This window comes from Rhipicephalus sanguineus, chromosome 10, assembly GCF_013339695.2.
Source record: "Rhipicephalus sanguineus isolate Rsan-2018 chromosome 10, BIME_Rsan_1.4, whole genome shotgun sequence".
NCBI lineage: Eukaryota > Metazoa > Arthropoda > Arachnida > Ixodida > Ixodidae > Rhipicephalus > Rhipicephalus sanguineus.
Genome location: NC_051185.1, coordinates 135,010,239 through 135,027,149, shown reverse-complemented (window position 1 = coordinate 135,027,149; position 16,911 = coordinate 135,010,239). Strand labels below are relative to the sequence as shown.

General features: G+C 48.1%; 1 protein-coding gene across 1 annotated transcript in view; it reads left to right on the top strand.

Moving 5' to 3' along the window:
- The window catches only part of LOC119372477 (sodium- and chloride-dependent GABA transporter 1), a 1,056,622-nt gene that overhangs the window by 612,959 nt on the left and 426,752 nt on the right, over positions 1-16,911 (top strand). Inside the window, exon 3 of the mRNA XM_037642952.2 lies at positions 446-686. Within this exon, the coding sequence (XP_037498880.1) occupies positions 446-686 (241 nt within the window). The remainder of the gene's footprint in view (positions 1-445; positions 687-16,911) is intronic.

Below are 16,911 nucleotides of genomic sequence, written 5' to 3'. Positions count from 1 at the left end.
TTGTTGCTGCAGTACGCCTGTCGGTATTGAGCAAACGGTCTTTTATGGCAAAGCTGAAAGTCCACACCGTTATTTTCGCCGTCGTGCGAACGCTTCTCATTGAAGTTATTGTGATTATATGGCAAGCCGTTAGCTGGTAGGCAAGCTCAATCGCAAAAATGACAAGCAAGAACCACTGTCAGCGAAGTGTATAAAGAGTTTTCCTGTGAAGAAGCTAAAAGAAGCATCAATAAGTTGTTTTGGAAGGAACCTATTCTACTTTGAGCAAGAAGGGCAAAACTTTTGAGATACTAACATAAATTTCATTCAAATGAACAAAATAGGACACAGTTAAGAAGTGTTTAAGCCTAAGCAAGAAAAGCACACTTCGGTACAATTTCTATAAACGAACGCACCTCCGTTGCAGTGTCGAGTCCTGTGGAATAAAATTGCGTGCGGTGTGCAGGTGTGGGCTACGCAGCAGCGGTGATGTCCTTCTGGCTCAACTCCTACTACATCGTGGTGCTCGCCTGGTCCCTGTACTACATCTACTCGGCGCTGTCGTCCGATGTCCCCTGGCGGTCGTGCGATAACTGGTGGAACACGGAGAACTGCCGCTCCGAGTACGAGCCATTCAACTGCTCGGCACAGCTCCGTTCCTGTCCGGACCCAAAGCTGATCAGGAGCCCCGTCAAGGAATACTGGGAGTGAGTACTGCGCTGCAGAAAGCGGTATTTCCAGCACCCTGCGTACAATGCTTGTTGTCGGGGATATGATAGGCTGATCACAGTGAGAAAAACAAGCGTCTGCTGGCTTTCGATGAATTGGTAGCGCCACACTAACGAGAGTGAACAGGCGAGGAGAAGGGTTAATTCTCAGCGTCGCTCTACCAATTCACTGCTACGTGGAACCATACCAAGTCGCCCAAATTGCTGCGCTGCTAAAGCTTCTTCTAAGCAAGTCGTTTAGCCATCACGGCAATAATGGGCGATGAGACCGTCACGTTAATTATTAAAAGGGTGCTAAATATAAATACGGTTTAATTATGGAAGGCTAAGCGCTGAATGTGATGTAACCAGGGGCGTAGCCAGAAATTTTTTTCGGTGTGGGGGGGTCAACCATACTTTATGTATGTTCGTGCGTGCTTTTTTATGTGTGCGCGTTTATGTACACATGCAAAATTGAAAACTTCCGGGCGGGGGGGGGGGTGTGAACCCCCCGGACACCCCCCTTGGCTACGCCCCTGAATGTAACTATTATGGCAATCATCGAAGGCAGGTCAGTTCATCAATGAATAAGTGCTGGATGTAAATATAAGGGTTGTTTTCGCTCTAGTATTAGAACAAGAAACAAGCGCTGCGAGTGTCGCACTATTGTCCTGAGTGATATAGAGCACGTCGTGATCTTTTTGCCCATCCGCCAAGCTGGATAGTAAAGTAAGACGTTCTGGCGGGCTAGTCAATTCATAGCTTTTATACGCTATCTAACTGCGCGGAAAGACGAGGACACGAGTAATGGCCGTGGTGTTCTGTATGTTCCTTACCCGTGTCCATGTCTTTTCGCGCAGTTTAATAAAGTCTAAAATGAATAAATAAAGATTTCCTCAATATGTTTCCAAGTAGTGAGCCTAGTGGATTATCCTCACTACAGAAGTTGTAGCACTTGCTGAAAAAAACATCCTATAAGTTTATTTATGCTAAAAGTAATATTTTAGGCGAAAGCCATCAATGCCTCGTGAAAATCGAGAAGCGGCTGTCGGCAGCAGCTTCAACACAAACGGCCAGAAAGTATCACATGGTCCCAGATGACATCATGATGACGTCACAGATCACCAAATTTCGTGATTTCAACCTGACATCACTTTGACATAATTTAACATGACCTCGCCCAATGACTCCGGGTGCACCATGTGAGGTGCGGAAAACGTTTATGAATACAGTTCAATGAGCCTAGGCTAGTGAAATTAGTGAAAAGAAGGGTAGCAAGGTTATGCTTAAAGAATGCCCTGTCTTAATCATGTCCGCACGTAGTGCAGCATCAGTGAGAACGGCTTTTCAGTAGCGCGTTATCCAGAACATATGCAGGTTTCTGTGGCAAAAGAACCCTTTAAAAGACTTATACGTACGCCGCCACCCCAGACTAATGTCTTTGAGAAGAAAGTAGTCATTCTCCGCATTCACGCGCAGTCGCATAGTCCTGAAAGGATGGCACGAAAACATCGGGCTTCCTTCGCTCTCTCGGCCCCACAAAAGTTATCCTATTTGTGCAGACTGAAGCAAGCACCTGTCACCGAGGCTAATTCATGTGTGGAAAAACACAAAACTCGGTTTCACGAATGCGTTTAAGGTGTAGTGTATGAAGTGCCTCTAAGCTGTGGGGAACGATCACCAGTCGATGTATGAATGAAACAGTTCGGGCACACAATAACAACGTCATAAAATGCCAAGGTCCTCATTTTGCACTGCACTGGCGCGAATGCGCTGTCAGACACTCCTAGGCGAAGCGGAAGTAATCTACAAGCGCAAGAACCCGAGGAAGACAATAGATGCGGAACCCAATAGACGCTCATTTGTGCTGGCTGTTCACACCGAGAAGTGGAAAACCCATTTTGCCCTTCCACTCAGCTCATTCAAAACTGGTGAAAAGGGGCATCAATAATGTTTGCCTCGTTAACGCTCTTAGGAGGCCATGCCCGCACTCGATGCAACGCAGTTTCAAAGCACAGCTCGAGCGCCTCTTAAGCGCTGGTTACCCGAATGCCCTGATTTCTGCTGTTGCGGAAAAGCTTTTGAAGCAATTCAAATATCAAGGAGGGCGATCTCAGCCTCAAAATGCGTCAGTTCCTCAGAACTGTGTTGCAGTCCCTTATCTGCAGAACGTTTCGCATAGGCTGGAAAAAAAATTGGGAAACTCGCTGGCATCACTGTTGTCTTTTCCACCCCGGAAAATCTATCTAAGCCTTGTAAGTTGGTAAATCAACCAGCTGCAAATAGAGTAAGATGCTCTGTGAACCACAGAACGCGCTTTGTTCCTTGTGCTACTGGTGTCGTGTATCTTCTTCCGCGTTCCTGCGGTAAGAAATACATAGGCCAAACTGGTAGGTGCTTGAATGACCGCTTAAGAGAGCATAATAACAATGTGCACAATGCGGTTCAAGGACACCTCGGAATTCACTACTGCGGCTGCGTGCCCCTCTTTGAGCGTTGCGAGGTAATAGGCAAGCACCACTCGCAGGCCACGCGTGAGATAATTGAGGCCTATCACATAAGTAAATTTGACGGTACATGTGTAAGTTCCCCAGCAGTTGCGCTATTGCAAAAAGAGATAGCGTATCTCGATCATTTTTAAAATGTGTACTGGTTTCCAGCTCAATCAATAAGTGACAAGACTTTTGCTGGTATTGTATCGCAGTGGCTGCCAACCGCACCCTTCTACGCATGCCCATTTTTTCACTATATATGTACTTCGCTCCGCTATTAAATCTTTGTTGTAAATCAGCGCTGTGTATTGTCACCTTCCTCTGTCCTTGTCCGTTGCGCTGTTCGTATATTCAATTATGACCTAACTTGCCCAAGTTTTCACGCTTCATAGTCTTGACAAGCTCGTGACAGACTGCATCAGGCCTGTCTGCGCACATCCCTCGCCAGAAGTATCGTTTTCGAATGCGGTGGTAAGTTTCGGATGCCCCAGTATGCACGCACTGCGGATCAGAGTGGAATCACTCGCGTATTTCAGAACGCAGACTGCGGGGTATCACAGGTAGCCACTGGAGGCCGTCGGCGTTGTAATTGCGTCGGTGCAGTAGGTCGTCACGAATGGCGAAATGGTGGGCTTGACGACGCAATGCGCGAGTGGTTGGTGGTCCCGACGGATCAGTGAGCAAGTCTATCAGCGAGGCGATCCATTTATTCATGGGCTGTTCGGTAGTGATGGTGTGAACGTCGATAGAAGAAACAGCAGTGTTAGATATCGAGCAGGGGGCATTCTCGTCAGGCAAGGGAGAGCGCGAGAGGGCGTCGGCGTCGACATACTGGCGTCCGTTGCGGTACAGCACGCGGATGTCGTAGCCTTGCAGGCGAAGTGCCCAGCGGGCGGGACGGCCCGAGGGATCCTTCCATGACGACAGCCAGCATAGTGCATGATGTTCGGTGACGATATTAAATGGGCCACCATACAAAGCATTCAACGATGCCCCAAGCCCTTTGGAAGAAAAAAACCACCCCTTCAAGCGCACCCACCCAGTGCCCGTTTCGCCAGTATGCTGGCCCCCAAACGCAGTCCCGTCAGCCTTCTTCTCCTGCTAGCCCTTACAATGATCAGCATAATGGCTATCGCAATTATTAAGTGGAACTGCCGAAGCCTTTCCACAAACAGCACCCCCTTGCAGCAATGGCTTCCTACGCAATCATTAATCGTTACCTCCCTTAGCGCTACTGCAAGAGACAAAACGCACCAAAAATTTCCAAGCTACTGAACCCTACACGCTGACCCCGCCGCGCGTCTGTCTCCCATTGACATTTACTGTGACATCGCTTATGAATACGACTACCACGTTTTCTCTACATGTAACAGCTGTTTCCTATGACCCAGAGCCCCCGCACCCCCCTCTTTCTATCCTAAGTCCCTTCCAAAGCACCTTGACATCATTCTTGGCGCAGCCATTTTGCCCCAAATACCTTTCAATACGATATAAAAACCAAAATACAATTTTAAAAAGGAACAACGAAGTTACGCCAAATAAACCTAGTGCATATTTTTTTTTCAGTATACTGTAGTAGCCACTACATATTTAACGCGATAGCGTTAAAGAGCTCCTATAGCAGAAATTCCGCCGTCGGCGTCGGCACCGTTGGTTGTGAGCGAAAAATCATCATCTTGTCCGTGACCGAAAAATCGAAAAAGCTGCAAATAAAAGAAATAATAAAAATGTTGGGTCCGAGTGAGAATCGAACCCAGGCCGCCTGCGTGGCAAGCAGGTGTTCTACCACACAGCCACGCCTCTGCTTGGAGCTGCACTGAAAGTAACTTTCATGCTTCACAAAAATACGCGTCCTGTATACAGGTGTCACAGTCCGAGATGTAATATCGCACTAATATTGCGTGGTTCTAGTGTGCCTCGATGTGTGCGCCCCAAACGCGCAACAAAACGCGCATCAAGGCACCCTACGTGGTTCAAGCGTACATTGCCATCGGGCGTCACACCATGTCAATATCATAACGACTTGGTGGTTTAAAGACAGCCACGCATCACAAAAGGCACACAAATTACTGCGTGTATTCCCTTAGGACCACGTAGGGGGTGCATCGTAGCTTCGAAAAAGGTTCTCGCGCATAATTGCTCCTGGTTTAAAGCATGCTACCCATTACATAAGGCACACACCTTATTGCGCGCATTCTGTTAAACACTCGTAGTGTTCGAAGTGCGCACTAGGGGCAGGATATTGCTATCGCGTTCAACTCTTAAAGGCGAAGCTTAAGCGTCTCCCAATTTTTTCGTTAATGAAGGCGCGTCAGGAAGCAGCGCCCTCGAACAGGATCACTGTGAGGTAGCAAGTCAAGACTAGCCTGCCACCTTTTGCAGGTGGTAGCATGGTGAAGTGTTATTTCTGATATTTCGCGTGTTTTTTTGTCAGCCGGAAAAAATGAGCACGTAATTAGAACGTTGCTGAAGATAGCGCAATTAGATGTCATTTGAACATGCCTACATATGCCTCATTGACATTTTAATGATTAGGTGTGTACTTGTCGAAATAGAGCCATAATTAAGACTTGTTAACTAAGCCTCATTATAGCAAAAATTACTAGTGCTACTACTGTATTATGGGAACAATGTGCACTTGGTGTGGTTCGCGTAACGACGCTCCTGTTTTTTTTTTTTTAATTATTCTGCATGATATTTGGGAGACCCTGTAGATCTGTCACTATGTTCTATCGAAAGCCTCCTTTCGTCACGGCGGTTTTCATAGGGACAGATTTTCGTATGGTGCTTCAGCGGGCCGATTAAACAAGCGCGCACAAAGATTACAGTGCGGCTACAGCGAGCCAGTGGAGGTTTCAGGGTGCTGTGCGCACTACGCCGGCCAGAGTAGGGGAGAAATCCGAGCAGAATTGAGGAGGAAAACGCGTGCGCGGAGGAGAGTCTCGCTACATTCAAGATCAAGGGTCTTATTCCACCCTATAGTTGCTGAATGTGTTCCTCTTCGAGAACGCAGTTGCGCATCTTACAGAGCGCTTGCTTTATTTTTTCATTGTCAATCAGATGGTCAGGTGCGCCCGATCTAGCATTGCACCACCCTCGCCTCTTGTCCTTTCCTACTCGCCCCCGCCGGCTAGCCTTCGTGTCGTCTTTGCGTCCATGGGAAAAAGTTCCCTTTATTTATCTTTTTCAATGGCAGGGCAAACGCTCGCTCCTCAATGGGATTGATTGGTTGATTCATTGATTCATTGATTGATTGATTGGTTGAGACCTATATAGGGCTATATACAATGTGCTCTCGCTTATTGGCTTCAGCACCGTGGTATAAAAAAGGAGTGTTTCTCAAACTGGTGAGCTTGTTGTGCATGTTAATGCTGGGCAGGGGATGGCCGTTGTACTCAAAACGTATCAGCATATATTCAGCCTGGACCTGATGAGTGGATCTTCAAGTATCCAGTGGGTAGCTTCCTCCATGTCTTGCTGTAGGTGGGGCAGTGTACGTTGGGCTCTTTGTGAAAGCAGCTCGGCCTGATTCGTGAATGAGGCTTTCCTAGTCCGTGGCTGCTGGCTCTTGGCAGTGCTTGTAATTGGGGACACAGTATTTAGTTGGGTAAATCTTGTGAAGAACTGGGATTATTGTGAAGCTTCGCGTTTGTAATCTCCCGAGTATTACCTCGTACAGGTGGGGGTTCTTGGCGGCGCGGCATCGTGTTTTGTAGCTTTCTTAACTCAGCCCTTAGTTTTTGCTGGCGCTGGGATTTCGCTCGGTAGTTGGCTTCATGGGTGTCGCCTTGGATCAGCGTTGCGGTCTGGTTCAAACTGTCATCCCCGAGTTGTTCCTTACTTTGATGCTGCAAGGCTCGGTGATGAAATAGCTCGTTCTCGTATATTGGTGTGTCCAGGAATCCAATGAATTCTTACCCGGATGGACCGTTCTTGAAGCTGGGCGGCATAGTTCAGGATTTGCCTGGCGTATGCTGGTAGCTGACTCCCAGTTTGGAGTGTTCGAATCGCTTCCTGCGAGTCCGTAAAGATAGGAATACCTTTTGGCGATGATCCTGTTTGGCTGTAGTGGGCTAGAGCTTCCGAAATAGCATGCCCTTCGGCTGCTTCGGGTAGCAAGGAAGAATGGGTAATAAAGAATGAGGATGCTTCCCCTGTTCACAGGGTCAAAAATGCCCCAGTGTTGGACCCTTCTAGAGTGCGCCAGGCATTGGTGCAGATGATTTCTTCTTCCACGGATATACTTTTGAGGTAGTGCACACGCCGTTGAACGTAATAATCCCTTCTCTGTTTTTCCGGGGCTTTGTTCATATTGCAACGGGTATGAGCCGAGCAACCAGAAGAGGAACAAGACGAGAGCTGGGGCAGTCTACATTCCATTTAAAAAAAAGGAAAATATCAAAATTGCCCCAACATTTTTTATTTATTTTTTTACTATAAATTATCTTTTCGCATATTCCTTTTATTTTATTTTTTTCACAAAGTCTACTGCCGCACGCTTCGTGGCCGATCCCCCGTAGTGGGTTGAGCTATTCCCTTAAGGAACCAACCAACCAACTACCGACGCCATCATTGCCCGACCATCAACCTCGCCCTGTAAATAAGCATACCTAAACCTTAACCGTAACAGTTTTGTGGTGGAGGTGCGGGGTAATTTGACCAAGACGACGGCCCGCTGCCGCTAGGTCTACGCCCGAGCCGACGCCTCGCTCGACTGTCTCCAACGCTACCGGAGATCCCCATGTCCAACAACGGCGACCAACAGCAATCTGCGACTCCTCCGGCGCGGATAACCGGCGCCTGAATGCGTCAGATGGAGCCAGGCCCTTTCTCAGGAAAGCACGGCAAGGGCGTGGAAGAATGGCTCACCCACTACAAGATTTGGCGATGCAGTCGTGTACTTTGGGACCCTCGTCTGTATATTTTACTCCCTGTAACATTCTTTTATATCATGATAATAAACTTATTGATTGATTGATTTATTGAAGATTGGGAGCAAGTGCAACGGCTGCAATCCCACGGCTCAGCTGGAGCGTGTCGCTCGCTTCTTGACAGACACTGCATTTGTGTGGTTCGAGAACCACGAAGGATCACTAACAATGTGGGATCGCATCGCTACTGAAATGACAGAGTGCTTCGGAGATTCCACCACACAAAGAAAGCGGGTCTCACCTGGCAGCGTGCTCACGTGCCAGGTGAGATCCGTTCTACGTACGTAGAGGCGATCCTCAAGCTGTGAAAGATGGTGAATCCTCGAATGTCGGAAGAGGACAAAGTTGGACACCTTCTGAAAGGCATAGTCGAGGATGTGCACAGCTACTTAATCGGCAAGGAGAGTCTCGCTTCGTCGCTGACGTCATCAAGCGTTGCCGCACATTTGAGACCTTGAAGCTCTGCCGTATTACGCCAGATTTCGGCAGGTTACCGAATGTTGCAACATTTGCAAGCGTTGAGGACAGCTACGGTTTCCAGTTTGATCTTGCGGCAACTGTAAGGCAAGTTCTCCGCGAACTCGAACAGCACAACAAATCACTGAACGGAGAGCAGCTTGGTTGCGCTTTTAACGCCTTCAACAACCGCTGTCGATAATGTCAGGCGTTGCAGACTGTCCAGTCGATTAGCTGCGACAGCACCGACCTTCCTTTCTCGACGACATGGCGCACGACCAATGTGCTGGTAGGGATACGACCGCGAATCGGCACAAAGAATATCGTGTTTACTACTCGCAGCGTACCAGGGCTTCTCCCGAAGCCTACAACGTCGGTCGCCTGTCGCTTCTGTGCTAAACTGTTTGTGCAATAGAACACATCTCTAGTTTTTGTCGGCGGCGACGCCAGACTAGATACGGCCCACCGTCAACTTGGCTTAACTTTGAAGAAGGCCTTAACGATGATCACTGGCCAACAGACCCCCGTGCATCGAACACCATAGGCTCGCCAACCAGAAACTCTTTCCGTCATTACAACAGGAGGAGTGACTCGCCAGCATCAGGCCGCAGCGTTACGCCACCAACCAGTCGTCAACGCCTATCAGCGTCACCACGGCGACATTCTACGCCAGCACCACCGTCGGGAATCTAGCCGGCGAGGCCGATGGAGGTAAGGTCGCCGGCCTCTGCAAAGTACTCCTCTACCTATTAGAATGGTGAAGAACAAAGTTTGTGTGTTCATTGATAATGTACAGCACTCACTGATTGAAATAGGACAATTTTGGGCTAAGTAACGCACATACTCTCGTTTCCACCATCTTCTGGTCGGGTTATGTCGGCATATTTTCGACTCGAACGCGTAGATCAGAGCCGACATTATCCTTAGAGACCAGATCCATCGCGTTATGACGTGGCTATCTTGAGCATTTGGGCATACCAGTCGCTATACTAAAGAAATTGATGTTCTGTTTGAATCCGTGAGTAGTGTACCTGCAACTTCGTTAGTGCATACTGGTGCTACAGTTTCCGTCATGAGTGTGATAATCAAAGAAAGGCTCGGTCGGAAAGTTATGTTCCCGTGGAATGGTGGTGTGACATTTCGCGGTGTCAGTGGAGAGTACCTTGTGCCCTTTGCTGTTTGTATTGGAAGTGTCTCACTCGGGCAGAAAGTTTTTAAAACAGAATTTCTCGTACTACCACGGTGCGCTCATGATGTGAATCTCGGGATTGACTTCCTTCAGGACTATGGTGCTTCCGCTAACTGTGGCACAGGCGAAATTACGCTGAATTGCGCACTTCCCTCCACTCTTGCCTATGCATACTTGCTGAGAAAAACCATTTTGTTGCATCGAACTATTTGCTCCTCCCGCCATGGTCGCTGTCACGTGTTTCTATAAATATGGCTGCTGCCGACCTTTCATTATTTGATGCGCAAGTCCACCCAGTTACGTCGGGTTGCGCAAAGAAAGATGTACTTGTGCCACGTTCCCTCATGACAGTAGTGAATGGCGCCTCAAATTTGCGGACTTTGAATTGTTCCTCTGTCCCTGCCATTATTCCACGCGCTTTAAAGCTTGCTGAATTCGACGAGATCGCTTACAGCTCAATCACAGTTTTAAGCGAGGAAGAGCAGTCGCATACTGGCAGTCTCCACCAAAGCACTTGTGAAGAACTGATGTTGCGGTGATCAACAAGTCACTGCCCTCACATGAGCGCCATGCCCTCGCACAAGTTCTGCTGACACATCCCTCTCTCTTCGATTTCACACAGTGGTGACAAGCAGACTTGACTACCGCGTTCTCGTGCTCGTTACAGAATTGGCACCGGATCTGCACACCTCATTCGGCAAAAGCCCTACCCCGTGTCATCGACAGAGAGAACAGTCATATCTGACCAGGTGACAGACATGTTACATAAAGGTGTTGGTCAAGAGTCCTCTATTCCGTGGGCAGCACCTGTGATCTTAGTAAGGAGGAAGAATGGATCGTGGCGGTTCGGTGCCGACTACGGTAAACTAAACGCGGTCACGAAAAAGGATGTGTAACTACTTCTTAGAATTGATGATGTCATCGACTGTCTTCATTCGGCTGCCTACTTTTCATCACTTGATTTACGATCAGGCTATTGGCAGATACCCATCACCCAGACGACAAGGAGAAAACGGCCTTCGTGACGCCAGACAGCCTTTATGAATTTGATGTTAGGCCATTCGGCCTCTGTAATGCGCCAGCAACATTGGAACGATTTATGGACACTATACTTCGTGGACTTAAATGAGGAATTTGTTAGTGCTATCTCGATGATGTGGTGATTTTTGCCGTAGTCTGAATGAGCAAAGCAGACGTCACAGTCTTGTTCCGGATTGTGTCGAAAGGCTGGATTGATCCTAAACTCCAGAAATATCGTTTCGGTGAAACGGAGACGTTAGTACTTGGGCATCTGGTCGACAAAAGCGGGGTGAGGCCAGATCCGCGAAAGACTAAGGCCGGCAGAGTTAGTTTCTTCGAAGCACCGAAGTGAGTGCGGGAGCTGAGGAGCTTCTTGGGCCTATGCTCGTACTTTCAGCGCTTCTTCCTAAGATTCACCAACGTGGTGACTCCCTGACGTGTCTTCTCCAAAAAACATGTCCCTTTCAAATGGACTTGTGCTTGCGACGACGCTTTCTGCCAACAAAAGCTTGTGTTAACGCACGGCCCAATATTGCGTCAACTCTATGCGTCCTCGCCTACGGAAGCGCACGCTGATGCTAATGGCATGAGCATCGGTGCCATACCAGTGCGGCCTCATAAAGGAGCTCAAAACGTAGTGGCTTATGCCAGTCACTGTTTCAATGAGGCGGAGCGCAGCTATACTGTGGCGGGACAAGAATGCTTGGCAGCTGTTTTTGCGATACACAAATTTCTGCCTTACATCTGTGCACGCCCGTTCACTATCGTTAGCGACCACTACGCTTTATGCTGGCTGGTGAATCTCCGTGACCCGAGTGGACGACTGGCACGCTGGGCTCTTAGACTACGGGAGTACGACTTCGTCATCTCGTACAAGTCTGGACGTCGCCACGCTGATGCCGACGGTCCCTCCCGCCTTCCTCTGACAACGACGGAGTGTGACGAAGACAGTTTTGATGACTGCTTTTCCTACATTTCTTCCACATCCCCCCACTCGACGACTTTCATGGCAGAGCACGAAAATGATATTAGTCTGGAACCACTCTTTGTCGCAGCTTCGTGCCCTGGAGCCACTGGTCACTTTTGTGTCCGTGACGGCCTACTTTACAAGAAAAATTATTCGCCTAAAGGCGCACGCTTCCTTCTGGTTTTGCCACAGAGTCTGCCATTAGTCATACTGAGAGCCATGCACGACGATGCGACTGCTGGTCATCTCGGTTTAATCAAAACTTTGCGCCGGATTCAGGAGCGCTTTTGCTGGCCCAGAAGGCGAGACACAGTCAAGCATTATGATGCAACTTACAAGCGCCCTTCGACTTCTCCGCCGGGTGTTCTCCAACCACTGACACCGCCTCGTCTACCATTTGAACAAGTGAGAATCGATCTTTTGGGCCCATTTCCACGATCATCCAACGAGAATCGATGGGTGATAGTATGTGTAGACCACCTGACCCGCTACGCCGAAACGGCGGCCATACCATCTTCAACAGCTGCGTGCGTTGCAGTGTTCTTGCTTCGATTTATTATTCTTTGGCATGATCCTCCCCGTGCGATCTTTAGTGATCATGGCCGTCAGGTCGTTGCGAACGCTGTAGAAGGACTGGATCGTCAATGCAATTCGCTCTTCCGCCGTTCAACACCTTATCACCCTCAGACAAAATAGACTTATGGAGCGCACTAACTAACATGCTGGCCACGTACGTGTCGTCCTACCACAAAAACTGGGATAACGTTTTCTCCTTCATCACTTATGCTTACAATACTGCAAAGCATGAGACGACTGATTGCAGTCCTTTTATCTCCTTTACGCGCGTACACCGCTAAGCTGCATCGACACGATACTACCGTTTGATTGTCATAGCGAGTGCTCTGTCGTCAAGGCAATTCTGCCACGTTCCTTTGTCCTCCACTATCATTATGAACGGGTTGCCAGTCTTGTGGGTCTTGACTGAGAAGAATGGTCTCAACGCAACGCCCTCGCATTTTTCTCAGTCAAGACGCACAAGACTGGCCACCCGTTCAGATTGATAGTGGAGGACAAAGGAACGTGGCAGAATTGCTTAGCAAGGTTCCTTAAAGGAATGTTGGAATGACTTCCAGTGGAAGTCCCGTATGGTGTTAAAAATTACTGTGATGTTATTGATTTCCTCAGGAAGGGACAGTCGGTCACGTGCGTTTCCGTGGATGTGAAGGACATGTATTACAATATTCCTAAAGCACAGGCCATTGCGATGGTGCAGGACTGCATTGACGGTTATGGGCCCATACGGTTCCAAAACGAATGTGGGATTAGTGTCATGGTTTTTCTGAATTTGCTGGGTTTGTACCTTCAGTCGCTATATGTGTATTTTGAGGGATCGGTCTTCCTACAGAAGGACGGGATCTGTATAGGGTCCTGCCTGTCGCCGGTCTTGTCCAACTTGTTCATGGCAAGAGGGGACCGGAAGCTGCACACTAACTTGAACGGGTACAATGTGACTGATTGTTTCCGCTACATAGACGATTTTTTACTGTGTTTTCCTGTAGCCCAGGGTTCTTCTGTAAACGCGGATGATATTATATTAGTTTTTAAAGTGTAATTTCTAGGTTTAGAGTTTACTTATGAACTACCAAATAGTGGGGCTATAAAGGTTTTGGATGTAATGATTTTTGAAGGCGATTGACACACATGCTGGGAATATGCAGTAAGGGGTGACAAAGGCGTTTTGAATTTGGACTGTGGACACTCCAAATTGGTTAAAAAGAGCGTCGCGTACGCGTGCTCGCTCAATAGTTGCCAAAAGTCGTGCGCGCACACTGTAGCTAGAAGCCTGATGAATCAAGAAGAATATTAAGGAAAAGCGATCACCTGGACGCCATGATAGCATCCCTGGCTGAGAAGGTGTTAATGAAAGTCAGGACTAGTGGCAAGACAGACGAACCAAAAGAAGAAAAAACAAAAGAAAGGCCGGTTGTGTTGCCCTACATTCATAAAGTTTCCCATGGACTAAAAAAAATCGTGAACAGGTTCGGCATACCCATAGTTTTTACGGCTCCTGACAACTTGATTTCACTTTGTCATAAAGTTAACAACGACCAACAGCGGTCTAGCAATGCGTGCAATGTTAGCCATTCGCCCATGTTCATTGAATGCGAAAAAGGTGTTGTTTATTGTGTACCCCCTTTCCTGCGGAAAGAAGTATGTTGCACAAACTGGAAGGTTCGTAATACTGCAAGCTCGCTGAAAAGATGCTGGCCACATGTATTTCCTGGTGGCTTGAACGAGAGAATAAATACCATCCGGCTCAAATTGGATTCCGTTTTCATTTGGGAACTGAAGATAGACTTTCTATCTTGTCGGACGATATTTTACAGATTTCACCACACAGCCCGAAAGCATATGACAATATAGACCATGAAGTCATTATTTCCAACCTCATCGAGCTGGGACTTCCGCCGCGGGGAGTAAGATTTATTTACTCTTTTCTTCACAACCACACATTTGCTATAAGAGTAGATGGAAAGCCAAAAGGTTGCTTCACGTCCAACAGAGGTGTCCCACAAGGTTCCGTTTTGGCTCCTCTTCTGTTCAACGTTGCGCTAATACCTCTAGCTTGGCAACTACACCGGATTCGAGACACGAAGTTTCTAATATATGCTGATGATGTCTTTGTGGTCTGTGCATAAAGACGTCTCAAGACAAGCTCAACAGCTTCACCAAGCCCTTGATGTACTTGATAACTACACTCGGAACGCAGGGTTAGACATTTCCGCCCAAAAACCAAGCTATGTTGCTGTGGCTAACAAGTCAGGACGCAGAAAGTTAACGCAGTGCCCCTTTACATTTACACTTAATACAGTGACAATTCCTGAGGCTTCGGAGGTCCGCATACTGGGTCTTGACATTCACCGGTCCGGCAATGGTGCGCACTGGCTCCGCAAAGTCAGGCAGAGTTCCACAAAAACGCTTCATCTGATTCGCGGCATTGAATCAAAAGCAGCTGGAGCTCATAATGATGTAGCTCGGCGGCTCGTACGCACGGTTCTACATCCAATAATTGTATACCAGGCGCAATTTCAACGTTTAACTTTGGTACAGCTGGCACAGTGGAGACTATTAACCGTGATGCCATGCGCACAATAACAGCGTTACCCCGCATCACCCCGATACCAACTTTACAGGAGCACGCCCAGCTTAACACAATTGCAGAGCTAATTTCGCAGGGAAAAAGCGCGTGAAATAAAAAAGCAGCTTGTTCCGGTTGTTGCTGCGTTGCATGCTCACTTTCAACGCGGGTCTCTCATTGACCACCAGTCCAATACAATGCCTCCCTGGGAATTCACCACCATCACATCTAATAAGACAACCAAGTTACGGCGCAGCGATACATCAGGTATTATTGACGAACGCTCTATCATCGAAGCATAATGCGCTAACGTCTGCAAAGTCTATACAGATGCTGCTATCCTACAATACAGCGGAAGGACATCATTCCTTAGTACCACGCATAATTTCATCAGTGGTCACCAGCATTATCTATCTACGGAAGCCAGTCGTCTTGTAATGGAACTTCAAGCCATCCATGACGCAGTGCGGAATGTCACCTCTAAGCTGTCTACAATTAAGCAACTTGACGTATTCACCAATTCTTTACCGGCTGTCCAGGAACTCAAGAAAGTTCACAAGGTGATGGAAATCTGCGAGGCGATACATAAGATGCACCGTAATACAGCCACTTGCATCAGGGTACATTGGATTCAAGGCCATGCTGCGAACCCTCGCAATATTGCTGCTGACCAACACGCACACTGCCCTCCTAATACAGCCCTCCCATCTATTCCCCTTCCACCTCAACCCCTAAATACACTCCGTGCCCGTAAAAATGTTCTCCGGCAGGATACACGCGCTCTTATCCCATCGTGTGTCTGCTCTCTCCCTCTTCACCTTACTAGGGCGGAGGAAGTCGTGCTTAGGAGGCTTCGGGCAGGGGTGGCCCTCATTTAAACTTTCTTTAGCGCGCACAAAAGACAAGAAAGAGACACACGAGCGCTACACCCTCACACCAGCTGATATCTCAACATGGAACTGGTCGCATTTACCAGTTGGTGCTACATGCCCGTACCGTTCTGTTCCAGTGATGCAAGCAGATGCATACAACCTTATATGGACATGCCAAGGATTACAGTCGGAACGCTCCCGTCATCTCCTGCAAGCTGGTCTTCGCTACAGTGACACAAACAGTTATGACCGATGGCTACATGACAACACATTCCACAAGACACTTCTTCACTTCATACACGACACCGGCCTAACGGCGCACATTTAACACAAATATACACAACAAATATTATGCCTGAAGGGCATGTCTATGTCGCAAATAAAAAAATACTCGACTATGCGAGCATAATTATAGTTGCAAACAGATTATTCACCCCGGAAACTTAGCTACTCATTGTAATAGGTGTCAATGTCATCCCAAATTTGATAGCACAAAGATTGTTTCACGATGTCACAAATCAAAAGAAAGAGAAATCATAGAAGCCTTCACTATGCACCGCAAAGGCGTAGACACCTGTGTTAGCGCTCCTTCACTATCTCTTACAGAAGCGGAAGTGTCATTCCTTCAAGCCAAGGTACATAACAGACTTCGAGATACGTGGGCACCGGATTAATGATAGCCTTCTCATGAGTAGTTCTTGTTCATGTGTGAAATTTTTTTTGTTCGGGTTGTTCGCACCCCTTCCTTGTGTGTACCTGTTTGGTCGTGATTCTGTGGAGATAAACAGTTGTTAGTTCGCGCTGTGTTGTTCCGTATCGTTCTTTCCTCGTCCACTCTTATCCTTGTAGCGCGCAAAGTTTACACCATGTACAACCAACTGGCCCCTACCCTGGCTCTTCTAGCGTGCAACAGCGCTGCAGTGACGCGTCCCCCTTGTAGCCCACATAGCGCCACAGACGGAGATGTGCCATCTCAAAACACCGCGTCTCTTATGGCCCGCTCATGTTAGCGGCAAGGCTGCCGCAACGGCGTGGTGCCGTCGAACGTCGACCGTCGCTGCCTGCGCGAGAGCTGTCCAACGTGCACGGCAAGCTTCGCCGGCGAGTCGCGCCTCCGAAAAACATGGCCGCTCTGCCCTCGAATCAATCAAGCGGCCGC